Raw genomic sequence first — 18,895 nt, 5'->3', positions numbered from 1 at the left:
TATTAACGACCATTCATACATCTTATGAATGTAATCATATTTCTACTGTTTCTTTTACATATACATACTACATATCATTTTTATTGAGGTACTATTTGATGCTACATTAAATTTTAATATCTATCTTCTTTTATGAATAAAATATATATTAAACAAATAAAAGATTTCCAATTTCTCTTCGCCTTTAGATATGAATTACATCAATTAATAAATATATATGATTATGATGAATTTTTTAAATTTATTATAGTCAGATGTAAATTTAAATAATTTTTCTACTTAAAATTAATACATTAACTTTTCTATAATATAGATATAGATACATTCATGATTTTTTAGACCTTATTTTACAAACAACGCAAAAATTATAAATATAAATATCAGGTATCATACAGAAAAGCTCTCATTATCTAACTTTACCAGTCTTTAGATAAGTGGTAAAATTTGAAATTACATATATGATTATGTTATATACATTATTTATATACATATAATAAAAATATTTGAAACATATTGGAATGTGAATTTTTATAAATAAAAAATATTTAACATATTCACAAAAATTTTCATAATAGAAAACATTACAAAACATATACAGTTATGTACACAATTATATATAAAATTAATAAAAAAAGCAAACTACAATACAAACTTAAAAAAATAGCGTAATTTAAGTGATAACTGAAATAGGCAATGATATTCCATTATTTAATCTCAATTATTAAATAAATTAGTACTACTTATACATTTATCAGAATTTTTACAATTGAAAAATATTGCTACATTGACTGGTGTATACATTATGAAAAATGTAGGAAAAACTCTTTTCCACATTCCAAGTTTTATCATTCGAATTAATTTGAATTAATTTAACACTATTATTAAGATGAGTGAATACTAGGCTTGCTGTGGTTCATATTCTGAAATAATATTTATAAAATTTAATTAAATTTATTAAAGTGATACGAAAATCAATATACTAAACTTACCATTTGTTAACTTGTCATCATTGACTATACATAATTTTTCTTCGAGATTTTCTCCTATTCCCACGTCTACAGGATAAGAATCGGTACTGATAACAAATTAATTGTCAATATGAGTTCTATAATTTAATTTAAAAAATATAGATATATAATATAATAATATTATTATTATAAATGTTGCTGCTATATTTACCTATTTCGAAAATGTTCCAGTTGTACATTAGCTGATTCTAATTGTTCTAAAAGATCTTCATTTGCTCGTTGCAATTTACGAACACTATTAGTTGCAGTATCTAGTTCATCTTGAACTGCAGCTAATTCTTTTTTCAATTCCTCTACTCTTGCTCTAACTCTCTTTACTTCTGCTTCATATTGTTCTGATCTTCTCATAGCATGTGAAAGTTCTGTTGTTTTTTCTTCTAAAGATTTTTTCAATAATGTCTAACAATTATTTAATTAAATTAGTATAATTATATACTAAATATATATTGTTTTCAAACTAAAATATTAATGCATGGTACAAACCACATTCCTAACTAGAAATTCTTGATGTAATTGTCTTGTATCACTATCTGATGTGGAAACTGGACGTGATCGTCGAGACTCTATCCTTTCTTGTAAATCATTTAATTCATTACGAAGTTGCTTATTTTCACGTTCTAAGGAAATTTTTTCTGTCTCCAAACGTTCTCGTTTTCCCCATTCGGCTGCATTTTCTGCTTGAAGTTTTTCTAACTAAAATCATATAATTATATATAGTTACAAACATATTAAAAGTTTTAAATACATTTTTATATTTATATTTATAAAATTTACTTCAGTTCTAAGTTCACATAGACGACGATTCATTCCTTCTCTACTTGAAGCTTCATCGACTATACCAGCTTGTACATCACTAAGCTCAAGTTGAAAACGATCTCTTAATTCAAGCAGTTCTCTTGTAACGTCGGCTTTACTTTCCTCTAATTCTTCATACTGTTTTCTTACTTGTATTATTTCTGTTTTTAATTTTTCCAGACCGCGATGTAAAGAATTTTTTTCTCTATTATTAAAAATTTTAATTAATTCAGTAAATTGAAGTTAAAAATATTAATAAATAATAATTTTGTATTCTTACTCTCTTTCTATAGAAATAGTTTTTGTAGCTTCATCCAATTTATGTTGGAGTAATATTATTTTTTGTGTATACGATTCATCTGTACATGTCTGCAGATTGTTTTCTGTGTTATCTTCTACAGAATTAGAATCTGCTAATCTCACAATATCTTTGTCTAATGAATTAAGAGGACTCTCCTTATATAATTCTACAGCATGTTTTGGCACAGCACCTTGTAACACATATTCTTCAATATCTCTATCTGGTAAAATATTATGACTTCCTAAGCAAATATTAGATTCATCAAGAGAAACTTTACAAGTAAGTAAATTTTTTTTAGAATTTACACTTTCAGTTTGTTCAACATTATTGTAGAACTTCAATAATTCATCTATACCTAATGTATTTCTTAATTGTGGATCTGATTCTAAAACTGTAAAAATTTGTTGATCAAATTGTCCAGCGTGTTTTAACAATATCATATGTATTTTTTCCATTTCTTTTTTTAATTGCTCATTCTGTAACTCAAGTTCTTGACATTCGTGTTTATAACTATTAGCATCTTTCACTGCTATTTCCAATTTTGCTCTAAGCATTTTTGCTTCTTCTCTTGCCATATTTCTTTCATTACGTACTTTACTCCATTTTTCTCGCCAGTTAGCAGTACAATCTGACCACCATCTCATTGTTTTTTCCATTTGAGCAGCTCTTGCTCTTGCTTCTTCGAGTTCTCTTTGTCGTAAAGCCTAAAAATGTTATAAGTGGAAAGTTTATTGAATATTATCTTATTTGAATATTATCTTAATTGAATATTATCTTATTGTTAAAACAAATGTAACTAATTATTGTTATTACTTGTACTAAAATACTTTTACGTTTTCATAGTTATACAATTTATTTTTTATACAAAGTAACAAAAACAAATTATAATAATTCAGAGATAAAAGTAACAAATTTTAATTATTACCTCTTTAGTTTCCCATTCACTATCCCCATATCGTGATGAAGATGCATTAACATCGTGCTCTCTGATATATCGTCGAGAAGACGTTCCACTAGCTGTTGATTGTGCCATGGTAACCTAAACTGCTATTCTTTTTATGAACGGCTGTATTTTAAATCGTGTATATTGCTTTTCGAATTGAATCACTGCACATTTATAGACAATTCTCACATCTTATTTATACTTTAATTTACATCGTATTAGATGATACTAAATGATACAAGATACTAATAATCTAAATACAATTCTTGAATAATTTTGATCTTTATACGTCACATATATTCGTCTAAGCTGACATTTGTATTATACATAAACATATGTACACATGTGCACCTATATATGTTTTGTGAAAAAAAAATAGAATAAATAGATATATTCACATTTGGTTCAAATTGAATAAGAAATTGAAATTAAAATTGTAAAAAAAAAATAATATAAATTTCTTACATGCGACAAATAGAAAATATCCAAAAGTAACCTAAAATAAATATCTGTGTATGTACACAATATAATGAATGTAACATTGCTAAATTCATTGTAATACCGTAATGTGACAATATATGAACTGATCATTTTAGATTTAAGATTTACAAAATACAAAATTTTACATAAAACAAAAAATTTGATAAGATTAATTAAAAATGAAAAATATTTAGCAATGATTCTTTGTACATTATGAAGCAAATTATTAAATTATATATTTAAATTATTGAGAGATTTATTAAATTGTATAATATATTATAATTCTGCATTCATTTTTATAAAGATATCCCCATACAAGGTGATAAAACAACAATGAATACTGCAAAAAATAGTTGTGAGATTGGAAATGGTTTAGATGATCTTGGTATACCTGGACAAGGCTTTTTAAGAGATGCTTTAACAAGTTGTACAGATCCATTAAAAGCAATTGAAGAATTTCAACTAGAAAATGGTATTTTACTACCATCATTACGTCCAATGTTACCTTTACTTGATCTTCATGGAGTAAGAAGATTAGATTTCCATGCCTCAGTTCTTGAAGAATTAAGGGAAAAATTAGTAAAAAGAATCAATGAAATTGGAGCAGAAAGGGCAGATAAAAGTTCTACAGGTGACAAAAGACTGAAAGAATTATTATCTAAAAGTTTCCCAGCTGTAAGAGTTGCAGCACTAAGACCAATTGTAATGTGTATTCTAAGAAATACACCACACATAGAAGATAAATATTTACGAATACTTGTTAGAGAAAAGGAATTATATAATGATGCAGATACCGAAGTTAAGCGTCAAATTTGGAAAGATAATCAGAGTTTATTTGGAGATGAAGTTTCTCCATTATTTAGCCGATATATCATTGAGAAAGAACAAATACTATTTGATCATCGAAACTTAAATAGTCTTTTTTTTATGCCTTCTCCCAAGGTATATTAATCTTATAAATACATAAATATGTGTATATGTATAAGAGAAAATTTTAAACTTATATAATTTATATATTTAGGTAAGGAGACAAGGTGAAGTAGTACAAAAACTAGCACATATGATTGGACATAGTGTAAAATTATATGACATGGTTTTACAATTTTTAAGAACTTTATTTTTACGTACAAAAAATATACATTATTGTACATTAAGAGCAGAACTATTAATGGCCTTACATGATTTAGAGGTGAGTTTATATTACATTAAATTATTTATATAATATTATATAAAATAAATTGTTATTGTTAAATGTTATATATTGTTAAATGTTAAATATTTAGGTACAAGATATAATTTCTGTTGACCCATGTCATAAATTTACTTGGTGCCTTGATGCATGTATTAGAGAAAAAAATGTTGACATTAAAAGGTCCCGGGAATTACAAGGCTTTTTGGATAGTATTAAAGTATGTAATAAAACTAAATTTACACTTAACAATAGTATTTATTTATTTATTCATAGAAAAGTAAAATAATCTATAATTTTTTATAGAGAGGTCAAGAACAAGTACTAGGTGATTTAAGCATGATATTATGTGATCCATATGCAGTAAATTTTCTTGCTAGTAGTGCAATTAAAATTGCACTTCATTTGATAAATGGTGAATCATTGCCTAGAGAAAATGCAGTTCTCGTTCTGTTACTCAGAATGCTTGCATTAGGTTTATCTGCTTGGCAAATGATTGATTCACAAGATTTTAAAGAACCAAAACTGGATAGCCAAGTTGTCACAAAATTTTTACCTGCTCTTATGTCTTTAATGGTAAATCTTTATGAACTGTATATAATAACATAATTTTGACCAAACATGATAATTAGCAATTTATATTTTAGGTAGATGACCAAATAAGACAATTAAATTGTAAACTTCCACCTGATGAGAGAGAAAGTGCAATTGCTATAATAGAACATTCTGGTCCTCCTCCTGATGCTTGTCAAGCATATGCACAACTTTCAGGAGTTGCTGCAGTGTTAGCCATGTATTATGCATTACATGTAGGAGGTGGTGGTGGAATAGGAAGAGGAAGAGGTGATGCTAGAGGTTTAATGAGAGTATTAGCTACTTTACCAAATTGTCAAGCACAACGTGCATTTGAAGATCCCTTTTTACACACTTTAGTGAGTATTGGTTATTTAAATTTTACAGAATCATTAGTAATATAATATGTTACTATAAATGTATATAATTTTACAGGTATCTTTATTAATATTAAATATGGCTGAAGAATTTCCTAATGAATCATTCTGTACAGTTATTTTTGACGAATTTTTCTTAGCCGGATTAGGCAGAGATAATGTCACAAGACATTTACTAAAATTACTTTGGTACATTCATTTAAAATTACCGCCAACTCGTCTTCATACGCTGATGAAAGCACTTCAACCAACTAGTCAGGTAAAATATTTTTTTATTAAAAAAAAAAAAATTTACTATACTATAGCTATGTAACAGCTTCATAACTGTAGTAATTTAATAATAATTGTTCATAATTTAAGCATAATGAAGCAGTACACAATCTTTATGAAGCTTTACGTGATAAAATTGGAAATCGTTCCACAGAGGATCAATTAACAACAACAACACAAATGGATACATTAGGACTTGAATGTCAATCGTCTCCTCTTACTGGTGTACCTACACCAACTTGTTCATTATAAACATAATATAATGTTTTGTAAAATATGATCAAATAATTTTAATTACAATAAAAAAAATTTTATATATTTTTGTCTCACTTATATTAATCAATAAATGACAATATATATTTTTAACATAATATATAATGTTTAAAAAATACAAATATACATAATTTAAGCTACATTAATATTTATAGTATTATCTATATCTGATATATCCATATTAATTAATTCCATTACTAATCTGTCTAAATAATTTGAATCTAACTTATATGACATCAAAATCATTGAAATATACATTGTTGCTTGTTTGGTTGACAATACAAATTTTAACTCTGGATCTATCATACTCAACCTACATAAAATTTATTAAAACATTAGTACTTTCATAATAATTATATATTTACATAATGCAATACTTACATTTTAATAATAATAAGACCCACAAGAGTCCATTCAGCTGTTTTAAAAATAACATTTGCAGCAGATAATGAGAAAGTATTAACTAATGCCTTAATTAAAGTATTTTTTGCATTGTTATATGTATATTGTGGTAATTTATTAACAGCTAAAGCACATAGTAAATCTGGTAATCTATAATTAAAAAAAACAAAGTATGAATATTTATAAAATTATAAATTAAAATTATTTAAAAAACATAAAAAATCATATTACATTCTATTAAGTTTATCTAAAAATATTCTACGTCGAAGTATTTTAGATGCATGTGCATCTGTTAAAGGTAATATTGGACTAAAATCATTATTCTGATGAGCAACTTCTGTAATATTTTTATGATTTTCTATAATCATACTTCCTTTATAAAATGCCCGAACCTAAAAATAATATGTACATTAAAAGTTCGTTATTTTTTAAGTTACATTCTACTAACTTTTAATTCCACTTTTTCTCCTTCTTCTCGAAGCACAGATAAATGAGGTAATGGTTTCAAAGTATTTGTTATTAAACCTAAACGATCATATTTTTCATCTTCTAATTGCAATTTATTTAATTTTTTACATAGATGTAAATATCTGTCACGCTGAGCTATATTTTCTAACAATTGATTTTTAATATGTTTTTCTCCTGATAATAAAGAAATAGTATCTTCAGTAATCCATTTCCTTACATTGTGTTCAATATGAATTGCAAGATTATAAAATTTATTTGACTGATTTTCTTTAACAAAATTTATTTGTTCATATCTTTTATTTTTATTTTGTTTTACTTTCTGTACAGAATCTTTATTATTAGTAATAATATCATTTTTTATAATAGTTGTATTACACTTTATTTCTAATGTTTCCAATAATTCATTTTGTTCTTCATTTTCTATATTTTGATATTTATCTTCATTGAAAGGTACAATATCATTATTTGCATTTGTAATGCTTTGAGTTACTATACAATTTTGTAAGGTATTATCTTTTAAGATACATATTTTTTTAACAGTCTTATCATTTATGTAGTTTTTAATAGTACTATCTTTATTTTCTGAATTAGATGATTTTTTCACATTGGCAGATTTCTCATCATTACTTTTTGAAAATTCTTTTAAAATATCAAATTTTTCAATAATACTGTTTGCTTGTATATTTTCATTATCTGTTTGAGATATTTTTGCTATGTACTCATCATGTGTAATAGCTTCTGAAGATTTACTGAGAAGTATGCTATCTAATCTTTTGCATATTTTGTTATCTTTTATATGTTCATCTGCGTTTTCATCATTTAATACCATTTTTATATCACTCACATAAATTTCATCTCCAAGTATATTTTCTTTTAATTTATTTTTGTTTGATAGTATTCTAAATTCTGGTATTTCCTCTTTATCTCTTAACCACAGAGGACTTGTGAACATTTGTTTTAAAAGATAATTAGAAGCTCCATAACAATGTGAACTACAAAAATTTTTACGTCGTGTTATATCATAAACCTTGTTCTTTTTTGTTGATATATGATACCGTTGATCAATTATTGTTGTTAATGCATTATTACATAGTATGTAGCCACATAATTTAATTATAGCTCTTTCTTCAATTACATCTTCCATATGACTCTTGTTAATGTATTTCAACTATAAAAATTGATAACTATTTAAAGTAAATGTTAAATTATTTAAACATTTAAAATTACTTACATTAGATAAAAGCCACTGAGAATCTATTTTTGGTTCTAAAAGCTGTTCGACAATTGTGAGAGCTTTAGCATCACATTCTTTCTTTTTAATTATTGCTAATTGAATTTGTGTTTTACTTGAATAAAAGTGTAATAAATTAGATAATGTATATTATGTTTAGATTATATTTAAAATATATAAATTTAAAATATAAATTTTATGCAAAATTTGTCTCACCTCATTTTCTTTTTTACTTTTTTTTTTTCAAATGTTCCTGTTTTAATAGTGGATGTTTCCATTTTTAAATAATATTTATTTTCGTAAAAACTACATCTATCGTAATCCACTCCTGTATGATATTAAATATGTTATATAGGAAGGAAAGACATGTCTGAAAAAAGTAATAAAAAAAATAACCAAATTATATTAAAATCAAATTATATTATAAATCAAATAAAGTTTAACACTTTTATGTATTATTATTTACATTAAGATCATTTATATTATTAAGAATTATTACTATTTTTTATTTCATGTACTAATCGATATGATTAAGAATTTATAATTTTATCATTATCTTGAGATATTTTAGCAAATGAACATAATGTATTTATCTTTTTTAGTAAAATGATAAAATTACTAAAATTGGCCAACCTGCCTACAATTAATTGAAGTCTAAATAAATTTAATTATTTTCGTAATTGTGTATGATTCTAAAATAAAAAAATTAAATTCACATACATTTTATGATAAGATACATAGAGAAATTTATTAAAACGATGTAAACGCTAGTAATACAAAATATACGAAAATATAATAAATTTTAATTCGAACGAACGTTAATGCTCTCTGGTGACGATTTAAGGAAACTCACAACCGGCTGTCTTGTAGAGGTAGAAGTCTACCGAAGTAGATGGAAAAAGAGAGACCAGTAGAGTGTGACTGGCTGTGTGGTGTGATCTTGGAGTAGTGTTACGTTTTCAGTATTATCTTGTTGTGCTCGCCATGACGTTGGTTTGAAATTGTATTTCAAAATATTAATCCCGATGTTGGTCGCAGGACTGTGCCAATGTAGTTTTCATGCTTTTAACGAGGAGAGAATCCGGGGAGGCAATTCGTGGATACCGAAGAAAGCTTCAAACACGTTTGAAGCTTTCGAGGTCGTATTCATGGAACTATGAACCTGGACTCGTTGTCTTTTACTTTGTCACAGATCAGTTATTTGGTTGCCACATTAAATAAGAAAAATTTTCGAGACAGCTGCCAAGAAATATCAGTTGTAAGTAGAAAAAAACCTGTTGTACTGTTACATCTTTTATGCCCACCCCTTCCACCTTCTGTTCATCACACGCCGTCCTCGAAACAACGCAATATGCTTCGCGAATATTATTACAAATTTAATCTAATTTTGTTTATTGAAGGAAACGCTTTTATTAAACAAACATAAACGTGTACTTATATACAAATTAATAGATTTGTTTTATAATTATTGGCAATTGAATATTCACGCGGCATAAAATACATCTTGAACTTAGCCTCTTTTCGTAATTTGTATGTGTTCCAACGTATTATTTCGAACGACGAAACTCTGTATATTTTTCAACGCTCATTTTTAAAATGCTAGAAATAAGAATATTTCAGTTATATAATAGTTGTAAAATACTTATTTTGTTCGAAGCTATTTTGAAATGTACTATTGTCTTTTCTGTTTTATTTTTATTACTGAATACATAATAATGTCGTAAAGGTCATGTGTAATATATTTATACTTATATACGTATTTTATGTGTTATAGTTCATTATACTAATATTTATTGTTGTATTATTATAGCTGGTGCAGTGGAAGGGTTTGGAGGCAGACAGACATTTGCTGCGCTCTTTACTCTCGTGCATTGACTTTTCCACAGGAGAACCACCAGAATCAAGTGCGAAAGATTACTTTCAAGTGCAACTTCTAAAACAAGAGTGTACTAATCTTCTTAGCAAACCTTCTTTTATTTCTAATCTGTGCTTTGCTATAGACCATCCATTTCATCAACAAAAGGTTTATTTTATTTTTTATTTAGGTTAAGATTACTAAAGTCGGTATATGTATATATGCATACATATGTAGATTGATATACATTAAGTGTTATTTTATGTTACACATCTTCTTAAAACAAACAATTTTTGTTAATTTTAACTTTATCTTTCAGACTTTAAATCCATCATCAAAGTTTTTTTTACGTTTGAAAAAGGTACTTGGCTTAACTCTGGTACAAGAAGTTGCATTTGCGATTGCATTACTGCATTCTGAGAATATTGAAATTCGTACATTAGCTTTAGAACACGTACAGAAACAGCTGCCTGAACTGATAAAGAATTACATTAATTCTGAAACGAGCAATAGGCATCACGAAGAAGGATTACACGATTCATTACCTGAAGTTCTTCATCTTATATTATCTCAAGCTTTCCATTCAGCCAATCAATTTGGCCTTTCATCTGAAGCAAAAGAAAAATTTCTCAAGAATTTAAGGCGCGATTTTCCCCGTGAGGTGGTACCAGTGGTGCTAGCACCACTCTTGTACCCAGACAACGGGGAAACTCCGCAAGCCAAAATTGAATTAAACATGGCTGTTAATCAAATGGTAATATACATAGAAAAATAGTAATTTACATGTTGTATATGTATATATATTAAAAACCTTTTAATACATGTAACATTTGCATTATAGGATGGTAATTCTCTAGTAGAATTGATTATGGAATTAGGATATGGATTTACTAGCAGTGTTGAAGAATGTCGGTCGGCCTTAGCTGGTTTAGGAGCTCGAGAAATATCTCCAGCATGTGCAGCAAGAGTTTTAGCTCATATGGCACGTAGTTGTAGTAGTCTTGATGATGCTGGTGGATTACAATCATTTTGGGGTAATTCAGGAGCTACACAAGATGCAAATAAGGAAAAATCAAATGATAATGTTGCTCCTACTACATGGAATGTTGAAGTTTTTGTTCAGGCTTTAAAAGAAATTGTAAGCATTGGTAACTAACATTGGAAGTATTTAACAATTTCATATGTTAAGTATTAAATTTTATTGTTAATTGCAGCAATCAACATTATCTTGGAATGAAGTAATAGTTAAACTAGATCATGCAGAATTTGTCATCAAAGATAGGCAAGGATTGAATTTGTTGATCACAGGTTTAAGGTTAGGATTGCAACATCAAGGATATCCTCCAGATATGTTTCCCGTAGAACTTTTTTATCGTCATTGGGATAATATAGAAGGACAGTTTTCTTTAGTACAACAAATTTTAAAATGCCCTGATATATTTTGCTTTGCTGATTATCCATATCATTCTGTAACTGTTGATGTATTGAAAGCAGCGCCAGAAAGTGATAGTAAGGAAGCACAAACTTGGAGATCGTTAAATGTAGTAGAATTACTTTTACATATGGCAGAAAGAGGACTATATGGACCAGTTCAAGAAATCTTTAAATGGCCGATTCAACACTGCCCTGATGTTCTTGTATTAGCATTATTACAAATCAGTGCTCCTATTACTATACTCAGACAAGAATTACTTAGTACATTAATGCCTATTTTTCTTGGAAATCATCCAAACTCGGCTGTTATTTTGCATCATGCATGGCATGGAAATACAGTTAAAATAAAATCTATTATTATGCATGCTATGGCAGAATGGTATATACGTGGAGATCATGATCAGACAAGACTATCTCGTATTCTTGATGTTGCCCAAGATCTCAAAGCATTAACTCATTTATTAACTGCTCAGTCATATCCATTTGTTATTGACCTAGCCTGTTTGGCTTCAAGAAGAGAATATTTAAAATTAGAAAAATGGTTGACTGATAAAATCAGAGAACAAGGAGAAGTTTTTGTCACTGCTTGTGTAAAGTTTTTGCAAAGACGTTGTCCTCAAGTAATGGGACCTGGTATTAAGGAAGATCTTACAGTGCCGAAAGCAAGTCAACTCCCACAAGAAACACTGACAACAATGCTTGCTTGTTTGCAAGTATGTGCTGGGTAGGTTTCATTATTTTCGTTTTAAATATTTTTAATGTAAATAATATTTCTTTATTATTAAATCTTCCTTTTTTTTGAACAGAAGTGTATCTCAAGAATGTTCAGAGGCAATAATGACAATGGTACAAAACTGTAGTCTAATGTTAAGTAAAAATACAATGAGTAGACCTCCCCCACCAGGAGTCTTACGACATCGTGGATTGGAACCTTTTAATCCAGCAACTTTGGGAGGACAGGTACTGAAAGTAACAATTTTTTATATTTATTTGTACACTAAAATATATTTTCTTTAATTTTGTAGCTATTTTCTTCAAAACAAGTGGATCCACTTGGAAATTTAAGTTCGAGTCTTGCATCCATGGGTTTGGGTTCTAGTCTTGGTCCACCAAGTAGTTCTGCGTTTAATTTACCAGGTGCACTTGGACCTTTAGTATCAGCACCTGGTTCTCCTTCTCGTCTCATGGGACCTTCTCCAAGTCCATTTCCAATGTTACCATTATCTTCACAATTACATTCAGGACCAGTTGGTACACAAGGGCCATCTGTTTTACCTGGAAGTACAACAATCGGAGGACTAGGACGACTTGGACCACCAACAGGCATTGAAAAAGCAAGAATACCTGAAACATCAAACTTATTTCCGGATATGGCACAAAATGTTTCCAAAGAAATTGAAGATGAAGCAAATAGTTACTTTCAGCGTATATATAATCATCCTCCACATCCTACATTATCCATCGATGAAGTTCTTGATATGTTAAAAAAATTTCAAGATTCTGGTAGTAAAAGAGAGAGAGAAGTATTCAACTGTATGTTGCGAAACTTATTTGAGGAATACCGATTTTTTCCTCAATACCCAGACAAAGAGTTGCAAATTACGGCACAATTATTCGGAGGAATTATTGAAAGAGGATTAATTAATAGTTACATGACGCTTGGATTAGCTCTGAGATTTGTATTGGATGCACTAAGGAAACCAGAAGGCAGCAAGATGTATTACTTTGGCATAACAGCTCTGGATCGATTCAAGAGTCGTTTAAAAGACTACCAAACATATTGTGAGCACGTCAGGGCAATTCAACATTTTAGTGAGTTCCCACCACATTTAATTGAGTATATAGAATATGGATTACAGGGGCAGGAGCCTCCCACAAGACCTCAAGGTCCAGTCCTCCCAAAAACTTTAGCAGCTATGCTGGCACCAGTTACTACACCATATAAAACTATTACAACAACAACAATAACGACAAGTACTACTCAAGCGAAATCATCCACAACTCCAACAACTTCTCTCTCAGCCAGAGTAAGTAAAATATGAATTTCAGAACTATGTAATGTACTGTTATTGTTATTTATAATCGTTTTTCTTTAATTTTAGCCTTCTATTGCTAATGCAACAAACATTGACACGTTATTAGTAGCAACAGATAAAGAAGAAAAAATTACGACACCGCCAGAGGCTTTACAAGATAAAACAGCATTTATCTTCAATAATCTTAGTCAACTTAATTTACAACAAAAATGTGACGAAATTCGAGAAATTGTAACGGAAGAATATTGGCCTTGGATGGCTCAGTATTTAGTAATGAAACGTGCAAGCATAGAATTAAATTTCCATGCCTTATATTCAAATTTTCTAGACTGTTTGAAATTACCAGAAGTGTATAAAATGGTTACTAGAGAAACATTTAGAAACATAAAGGTTTTATTACGGAGTGATAAAGGAATAGCGAATTTTTCAGATCGCTCACTTTTAAAAAATTTAGGTCACTGGCTAGGGATGTTAACTCTTGGCAGAAATAAACCTATTTTGCACATTGATATAGATCTAAAAAGTTTACTTGTTGAAGCATATCACAAAGGTCAACAAGAACTTCTTTATGTCGTTCCATTTGTTGCTAAGGTTCTTGAAAGTTGTGCAAAAAGTCGTGTTTTTCGTCCACCTAATCCTTGGACAATGGCAATTATGAATGTATTAGCAGAACTACACCAGGAACCCGATCTGAAACTAAATCTAAAATTCGAAATAGAAGTATTGTGCAAAAATTTAAGTATCGACGTAGGTGAATTGAAACCTGCGCTTTATTTAAAAGACCCAGAAAAACTACGAAATTTAGAATACCAGCTATCACATCCTAATAAAAAATCTGAATCAAACAACAGTCAGCAACAAACTCAAGGTCCTATTGAGGAATTAGTGGGACCTACTACAACCGGAACTATTGTTCCACAAACGGCTCCAGCAAATACAACACCATCTTTACCTACTGGTCCACCAGAACCACGTTTTAATTATATGGATATATCTGTAACAGGAATTGCTAATATTTCTCAGCATATCACTATTAATAATAATTTACCATTGTTTCAAACGCATCCACATTTAAAACAGTTTGTTCGTCCAGCTGTTGAAAGGGCAATTCAGGAGTGGATTCATCCTGTAGTTGATCGATCGATTAAAATAGCTCTAACTACTAGTGAGCAAATTGTGAGAAAAGACTTTGCGTTAGATCCAGAAGAAGTTCGAATGAGAACAGCTGCAAGACATATGGTTCGTAATTTAACTGCTGGAATGGCTATGATTACTTGCCGTGATCAAGTTTTGGCGTCAATTAGTACAAATTTAAAACAAGCTTTTCTAACTGCAATGATGGGTACAACTCCACAACAAAAAGAACTTGCAGAACAAGCAGCTAATGTAGTAGCTGCTGATAATATGGAACTTGCTTGTGCATTTGTACAAAAAACAGCTATTGAAAAAGCAATTCCTGAAATGGATAAACGTCTGTTGAATGAAATTGAATTACGAAAAATTGCGCGGCAAGAAGGAAGAAGATATTGCGATCCGTTACTTAAATATCAAGCTGAAAGAATGCCTGAACAAATAAGATTAAAAATTGGCGGAGTGACTCCACAACAAATGGCTGTTTATGAAGAATTTGCAAGAAATATTCCAGGATTCTTACCATTATCTGAACGAGACACACAAGCTTTATTAATGCCAAAACCAGTTACAGTATGCATTTTGTGTCGTATTATTGTAACTTTTCTACAATATTGTTTATTTACAATACTTTTTTTTAAAGGAACCTACAGTAACTGCATTTGCTGCTAATCCAGCAATGGCAGTAGCTACAGCACAACAAGTCGCTGCATATGCAGCAGCTGTGAGTAATGATGAAGTTGGAGCTATGTTAGAAAAACTTGCAGCTGAAGTCGAAGTACTACTTGCTGCAATGGGTCCTGCTGCACCTCCTCCACAACATGCTGCTCTCCATAGTCTCTTAGAGTCTATTATCTTAACACGAAGATCAAGAGACGCAGGCGCTGCTATGACATTACTTAAAAAAGTAAGTTATTGTAAGATATATGTACTTAAGTATATGATTTACAATCTATATATCCCAAATTTTAGGCTGTAGAAGGTTTATTAGATGGTCCTACAATTACTAGCGATGTAATAGATTCACAAATTATAGTACGGTATAGAGAACTACATTTGCGCATTCTGAAATGCCTTCAAGATCCACGTGCTTATGGCATGCAATGGACAAATAAACATGTTACTCGCTGTTTAACAGAGTGTAGAGAAGAGTTTCGATACAACTTCGAAGCTGTTGATTATCTTATCAGGTATTTTATTTTTCATGTTATATTATTAAATCATTATTTATTGGGATAATGAAATGTAAATAATTACTATTGCTTTTAGGTCTCATTTAATTAATCTTCCACAATATGATTTAGCTTTGGCTCAAGCTATAGATTCTGGAAATGCTATGGCAACAGCATTTGCTATGCAGTTGGTGCAACTTTATTTAATTGATGAGAGACAAACTACACATGTTACCGAATCTGATCTATTTCACACAATTGAAATACTTGCCAGAATAGCTCATCACAGAGCACCACCTGAGGGGTAAGTAATAATTATATAATATACTACTTAATATAATACTTAGTGAAATAATTAGTTTTATACTTAATACTTAATAAAATAATTAGTTTTATAATTAATTGAAATTAAATTTATATTCTTTTTAGGATTTTACTATTTAGACTTACAAGTCTCATAGAATCATTGCGCGCAAATCATGATCCAGGAGTATTAGCAGATAGAGCTCCTGCTGGTCCTACAGCGCATATACATTCTGGAATTCTACAGGTGAGAGTAAGTAAATTCTGCCAATCTTAAGGCATTAAGAACACACGTTTGTATGTACAATTTATGTTGTTTATTTTTTACAGGCACGTGACTTTGATGATCCACCTGGATTAATGGAAAAAACAGAATATTTGTTACGTGAATGGGTGTCAATGCATCATAATCCAACGCATGCTCGTGACCCCACAAAAGCTTTCGGAATGTTTGTTCATCAAATGAACATTCATGGGATCCTTAAAACAGACGATCTCATAACAAGATTCTTTAAACTGAGTACTCAAATGTGTGTTGATCTGTGTTATCGTGCTTTAGCTGAAACAACTGCTGCACCATCTGTTGTTCGTGCGAAATGTTTCCATTCGTTGGATGCTTTTGTTCGTTTGGTCGCACTTTTGGTGAAACATTCTGGTGACAGTACAAATACTCATACGAAAATTAATTTACTAAACAAAGTTTTGGGAATCGTTGCTGGTGTATTGCTACAAGATCATGAATTACGAGGAACTGATTTTCAACAACTGCCCTATCATAGAATTTTTATTATGCTTTTCTTGGAACTTTGTGCTCCTGAACCTGTATTGGAAGCAGTAAATTATCAAGTATTAACTGCTTTCTGTCATACGCTACATATACTTAGACCAGCCAAAGCTTCAGGATTTTGTTATGCTTGGCTAGAGTTAGTTTCACACAGAGTTTTTATTGGGCGTATGCTTGCGATTACACCACAACAAAAATGTTGGGGCATGTACGCGCAACTTTTAATTGATCTCTTCAAGTACCTTGCACCATACCTTCGAAATGCTGAACTTGCAAAGCCTGTTACTTTATTATACAAAGGAACTCTTAGAGTACTATTAGTTTTATTACATGATTTTCCTGAATTTCTTTGTGATTATCACTATGGATTTTGTGATGTAATTCCACCTAATTGCATACAGATGAAAAATCTTATTTTAAGTGCATATCCAAGAAATATGCGGTTGCCTGATCCATTTACACCGAATTTAAAAGTTGATATGCTACAAGAAATAGCACACGCCCCTCGAGTATTGACAAATTTTGCGTCTATGATACAACCATTAAGTTTCAAGAAAGAACTTGATTCATATTTAAAAGCGCGTGCTCCAGTTACTTTTCTTTCTGAATTGCGCAGCAATTTACAAGTGTCTCAAGAAGCTGGTGTTCGCTACAATATTCAATTAATGAATGCTTTAGTACTTTACGTTGGAACACAAGCTATAGCTTTTATTCGCAGTAAGGGACATACTCCTAATATGTCTACTATCGCGCATTCTGCACATATGGATATATTTCAAAACTTAGCAGTAGATCTTGATACAGAAGGTCGTTATTTATTCGTAAATGCAATTGCAAATCAGTTGCGGTATCCTAACAGCCATACACATTACTTCAGTTGTACTCTTCTATATTTATTTGCTGAAGCTAATACAGAAGCGATACAAGAACAAATTACGAGAGTTCTTCTTGAAAGACTTATTGTAAATAGACCGCATCCATGGGGTCTTCTCATTACTTTTGTTGAGCTTATTAAAAATCCAACATACAAATTCTGGACGCATGAATTTGTTCATTGTGCACCAGAAATTGAAAAGTAAGTTATCAATAACATGTTAATAACATTAATTGTTCGTTATTTATTTTTTAATTTGTATTGTTTCAGATTATTCGAGTCGATAGCTCGATCATGTATGGTTCAAAAACAAGTACAGCCTACTCCGGAACCGGAGATCCCAGAGTGATAGGACGCTTTATTTTTCATTGTCGATTTGTGTACAGTAAAAAAAAAAAGAGCATAAATAATGAGTCGCGTGTAAAAAATTGTTAATGTACGAATAGATGTACTATACTTTGGACTTAACTTTTGATGGATAAATATTGAATAATCGTATATTAAGTGTATCAATTGAGTTAGAATAAGTGAGACTATTATTATGTTAATATTTTAATAAAAATATTGTTGCATCGATCAGAAAGCAACGAACATTCAACCTCACAAAACGTGTCTTTCGAACAGTGTATTTGAAACAGTGTGTTACCATGACATTGTAATATTATAGCACAAATGTCAGTATAATTCGTATCATAATGAAGAAGAGGAAGTCAAGACAAGGGTGTTCAAGAAATAATAGTGAATTTTTATAGGTTAAATTGAATATAGATGTATATTATGAGTAAGTGGTATACTGAATCAGTACCAAAATTAATATGTTGTGCTATGTAAGTCATTTAGGGAGTACTTGCAGAATGTATGGTGCATTTGAAAATCTGTAATATAGTATATAATTATTAGTATACATTGATGTAATTTTTTAAGAATTGTAGCTATAAAAAAAGATAAAGCTGATTAATTAAAATCTGGTTTACAT

The 18,895-nt window shown here is 29.7% G+C and overlaps 4 protein-coding genes across 8 annotated transcripts; 2 read left to right on the top strand and 2 right to left on the bottom strand.

Annotated features, from left to right (window-relative positions):
• Window positions 1–722: 722 nt before the first annotated feature.
• On the bottom strand, window positions 723–3,365 carry LOC122537693 (coiled-coil domain-containing protein 102A). Of its 3 annotated transcripts, XM_043671082.1 has the most exons (8): window positions 3,050–3,361; window positions 2,480–2,828; window positions 2,104–2,365; window positions 1,803–2,028; window positions 1,512–1,721; window positions 1,180–1,427; window positions 990–1,075; window positions 725–920 (listed from the first exon to the last, which is right to left on the bottom strand). In XM_043671082.1, the coding sequence occupies exons 1-8, from the start codon at window positions 3,155–3,157 to the stop codon at window positions 898–900; spliced, it is 1,512 nt and encodes a 503-aa protein (XP_043527017.1). In that variant the 5' UTR covers window positions 3,158–3,361; the 3' UTR covers window positions 725–897. The 3 variants fall into 3 exon arrangements, with proteins under 3 accessions (XP_043527015.1, XP_043527017.1, XP_043527016.1); XM_043671080.1 differs by having other exon boundaries at window positions 723–920; window positions 2,104–2,828; window positions 3,050–3,362; XM_043671081.1 differs by lacking the exon at window positions 725–920 and having other exon boundaries at window positions 990–1,105; window positions 2,104–2,828; window positions 3,050–3,365.
• On the top strand, window positions 3,040–6,256 carry LOC122537692 (negative elongation factor B). Of its 2 annotated transcripts, XM_043671079.1 has the most exons (8): window positions 3,040–3,158; window positions 3,852–4,489; window positions 4,569–4,736; window positions 4,831–4,956; window positions 5,043–5,312; window positions 5,384–5,668; window positions 5,745–5,945; window positions 6,047–6,256. In XM_043671079.1, the coding sequence occupies exons 2-8, from the start codon at window positions 3,881–3,883 to the stop codon at window positions 6,206–6,208; spliced, it is 1,821 nt and encodes a 606-aa protein (XP_043527014.1). In that variant the 5' UTR covers window positions 3,040–3,158; window positions 3,852–3,880; the 3' UTR covers window positions 6,209–6,256. The 2 variants fall into 2 exon arrangements, with proteins under 2 accessions (XP_043527014.1, XP_043527013.1); XM_043671078.1 differs by lacking the exon at window positions 3,040–3,158 and having other exon boundaries at window positions 3,596–4,489.
• Window positions 6,257–6,382: 126 nt separating this feature from the next.
• On the bottom strand, window positions 6,383–8,700 carry LOC122537685 (putative RNA polymerase II subunit B1 CTD phosphatase RPAP2; the record flags this gene model as incomplete). The annotated part of the gene is made up of 6 exons (XM_043671062.1): window positions 8,547–8,700; window positions 8,331–8,445; window positions 7,080–8,267; window positions 6,863–7,023; window positions 6,611–6,781; window positions 6,383–6,542 (listed from the first exon to the last, which is right to left on the bottom strand). Coding segments are annotated over exons 1-6 (1,857 nt in total), but the record flags the coding sequence as incomplete, so codon positions are not given.
• Window positions 8,701–9,191: 491 nt separating this feature from the next.
• LOC122537688 (CCR4-NOT transcription complex subunit 1) lies at window positions 9,192–18,883 on the top strand. Of its 2 annotated transcripts, none has more exons than XM_043671069.1 (14): window positions 9,192–9,588; window positions 10,141–10,353; window positions 10,505–10,939; window positions 11,027–11,323; window positions 11,400–12,343; window positions 12,426–12,579; window positions 12,645–13,646; window positions 13,722–15,359; window positions 15,430–15,693; window positions 15,759–15,976; window positions 16,056–16,262; window positions 16,388–16,508; window positions 16,592–18,120; window positions 18,190–18,883. In XM_043671069.1, exons 1-14 carry the CDS (start codon window positions 9,487–9,489, stop codon window positions 18,266–18,268), a joined length of 7,203 nt encoding a protein of 2,400 aa, XP_043527004.1. In that variant the 5' UTR covers window positions 9,192–9,486; the 3' UTR covers window positions 18,269–18,883. The 2 variants fall into 2 exon arrangements, with proteins under 2 accessions (XP_043527004.1, XP_043527003.1); XM_043671068.1 differs by having other exon boundaries at window positions 16,388–16,514.
• Window positions 18,884–18,895: the final 12 nt, after the last annotated feature.

The sequence above is a fragment of the Frieseomelitta varia genome, unplaced genomic scaffold (genome assembly GCF_011392965.1).
Source record: "Frieseomelitta varia isolate USP_RPSP 00005682 unplaced genomic scaffold, Fvar_1.2 scaffold_924, whole genome shotgun sequence".
Lineage (NCBI taxonomy): Eukaryota > Metazoa > Arthropoda > Insecta > Hymenoptera > Apidae > Frieseomelitta > Frieseomelitta varia.
This window is presented reverse-complemented; position numbering and strand designations above follow the sequence as displayed.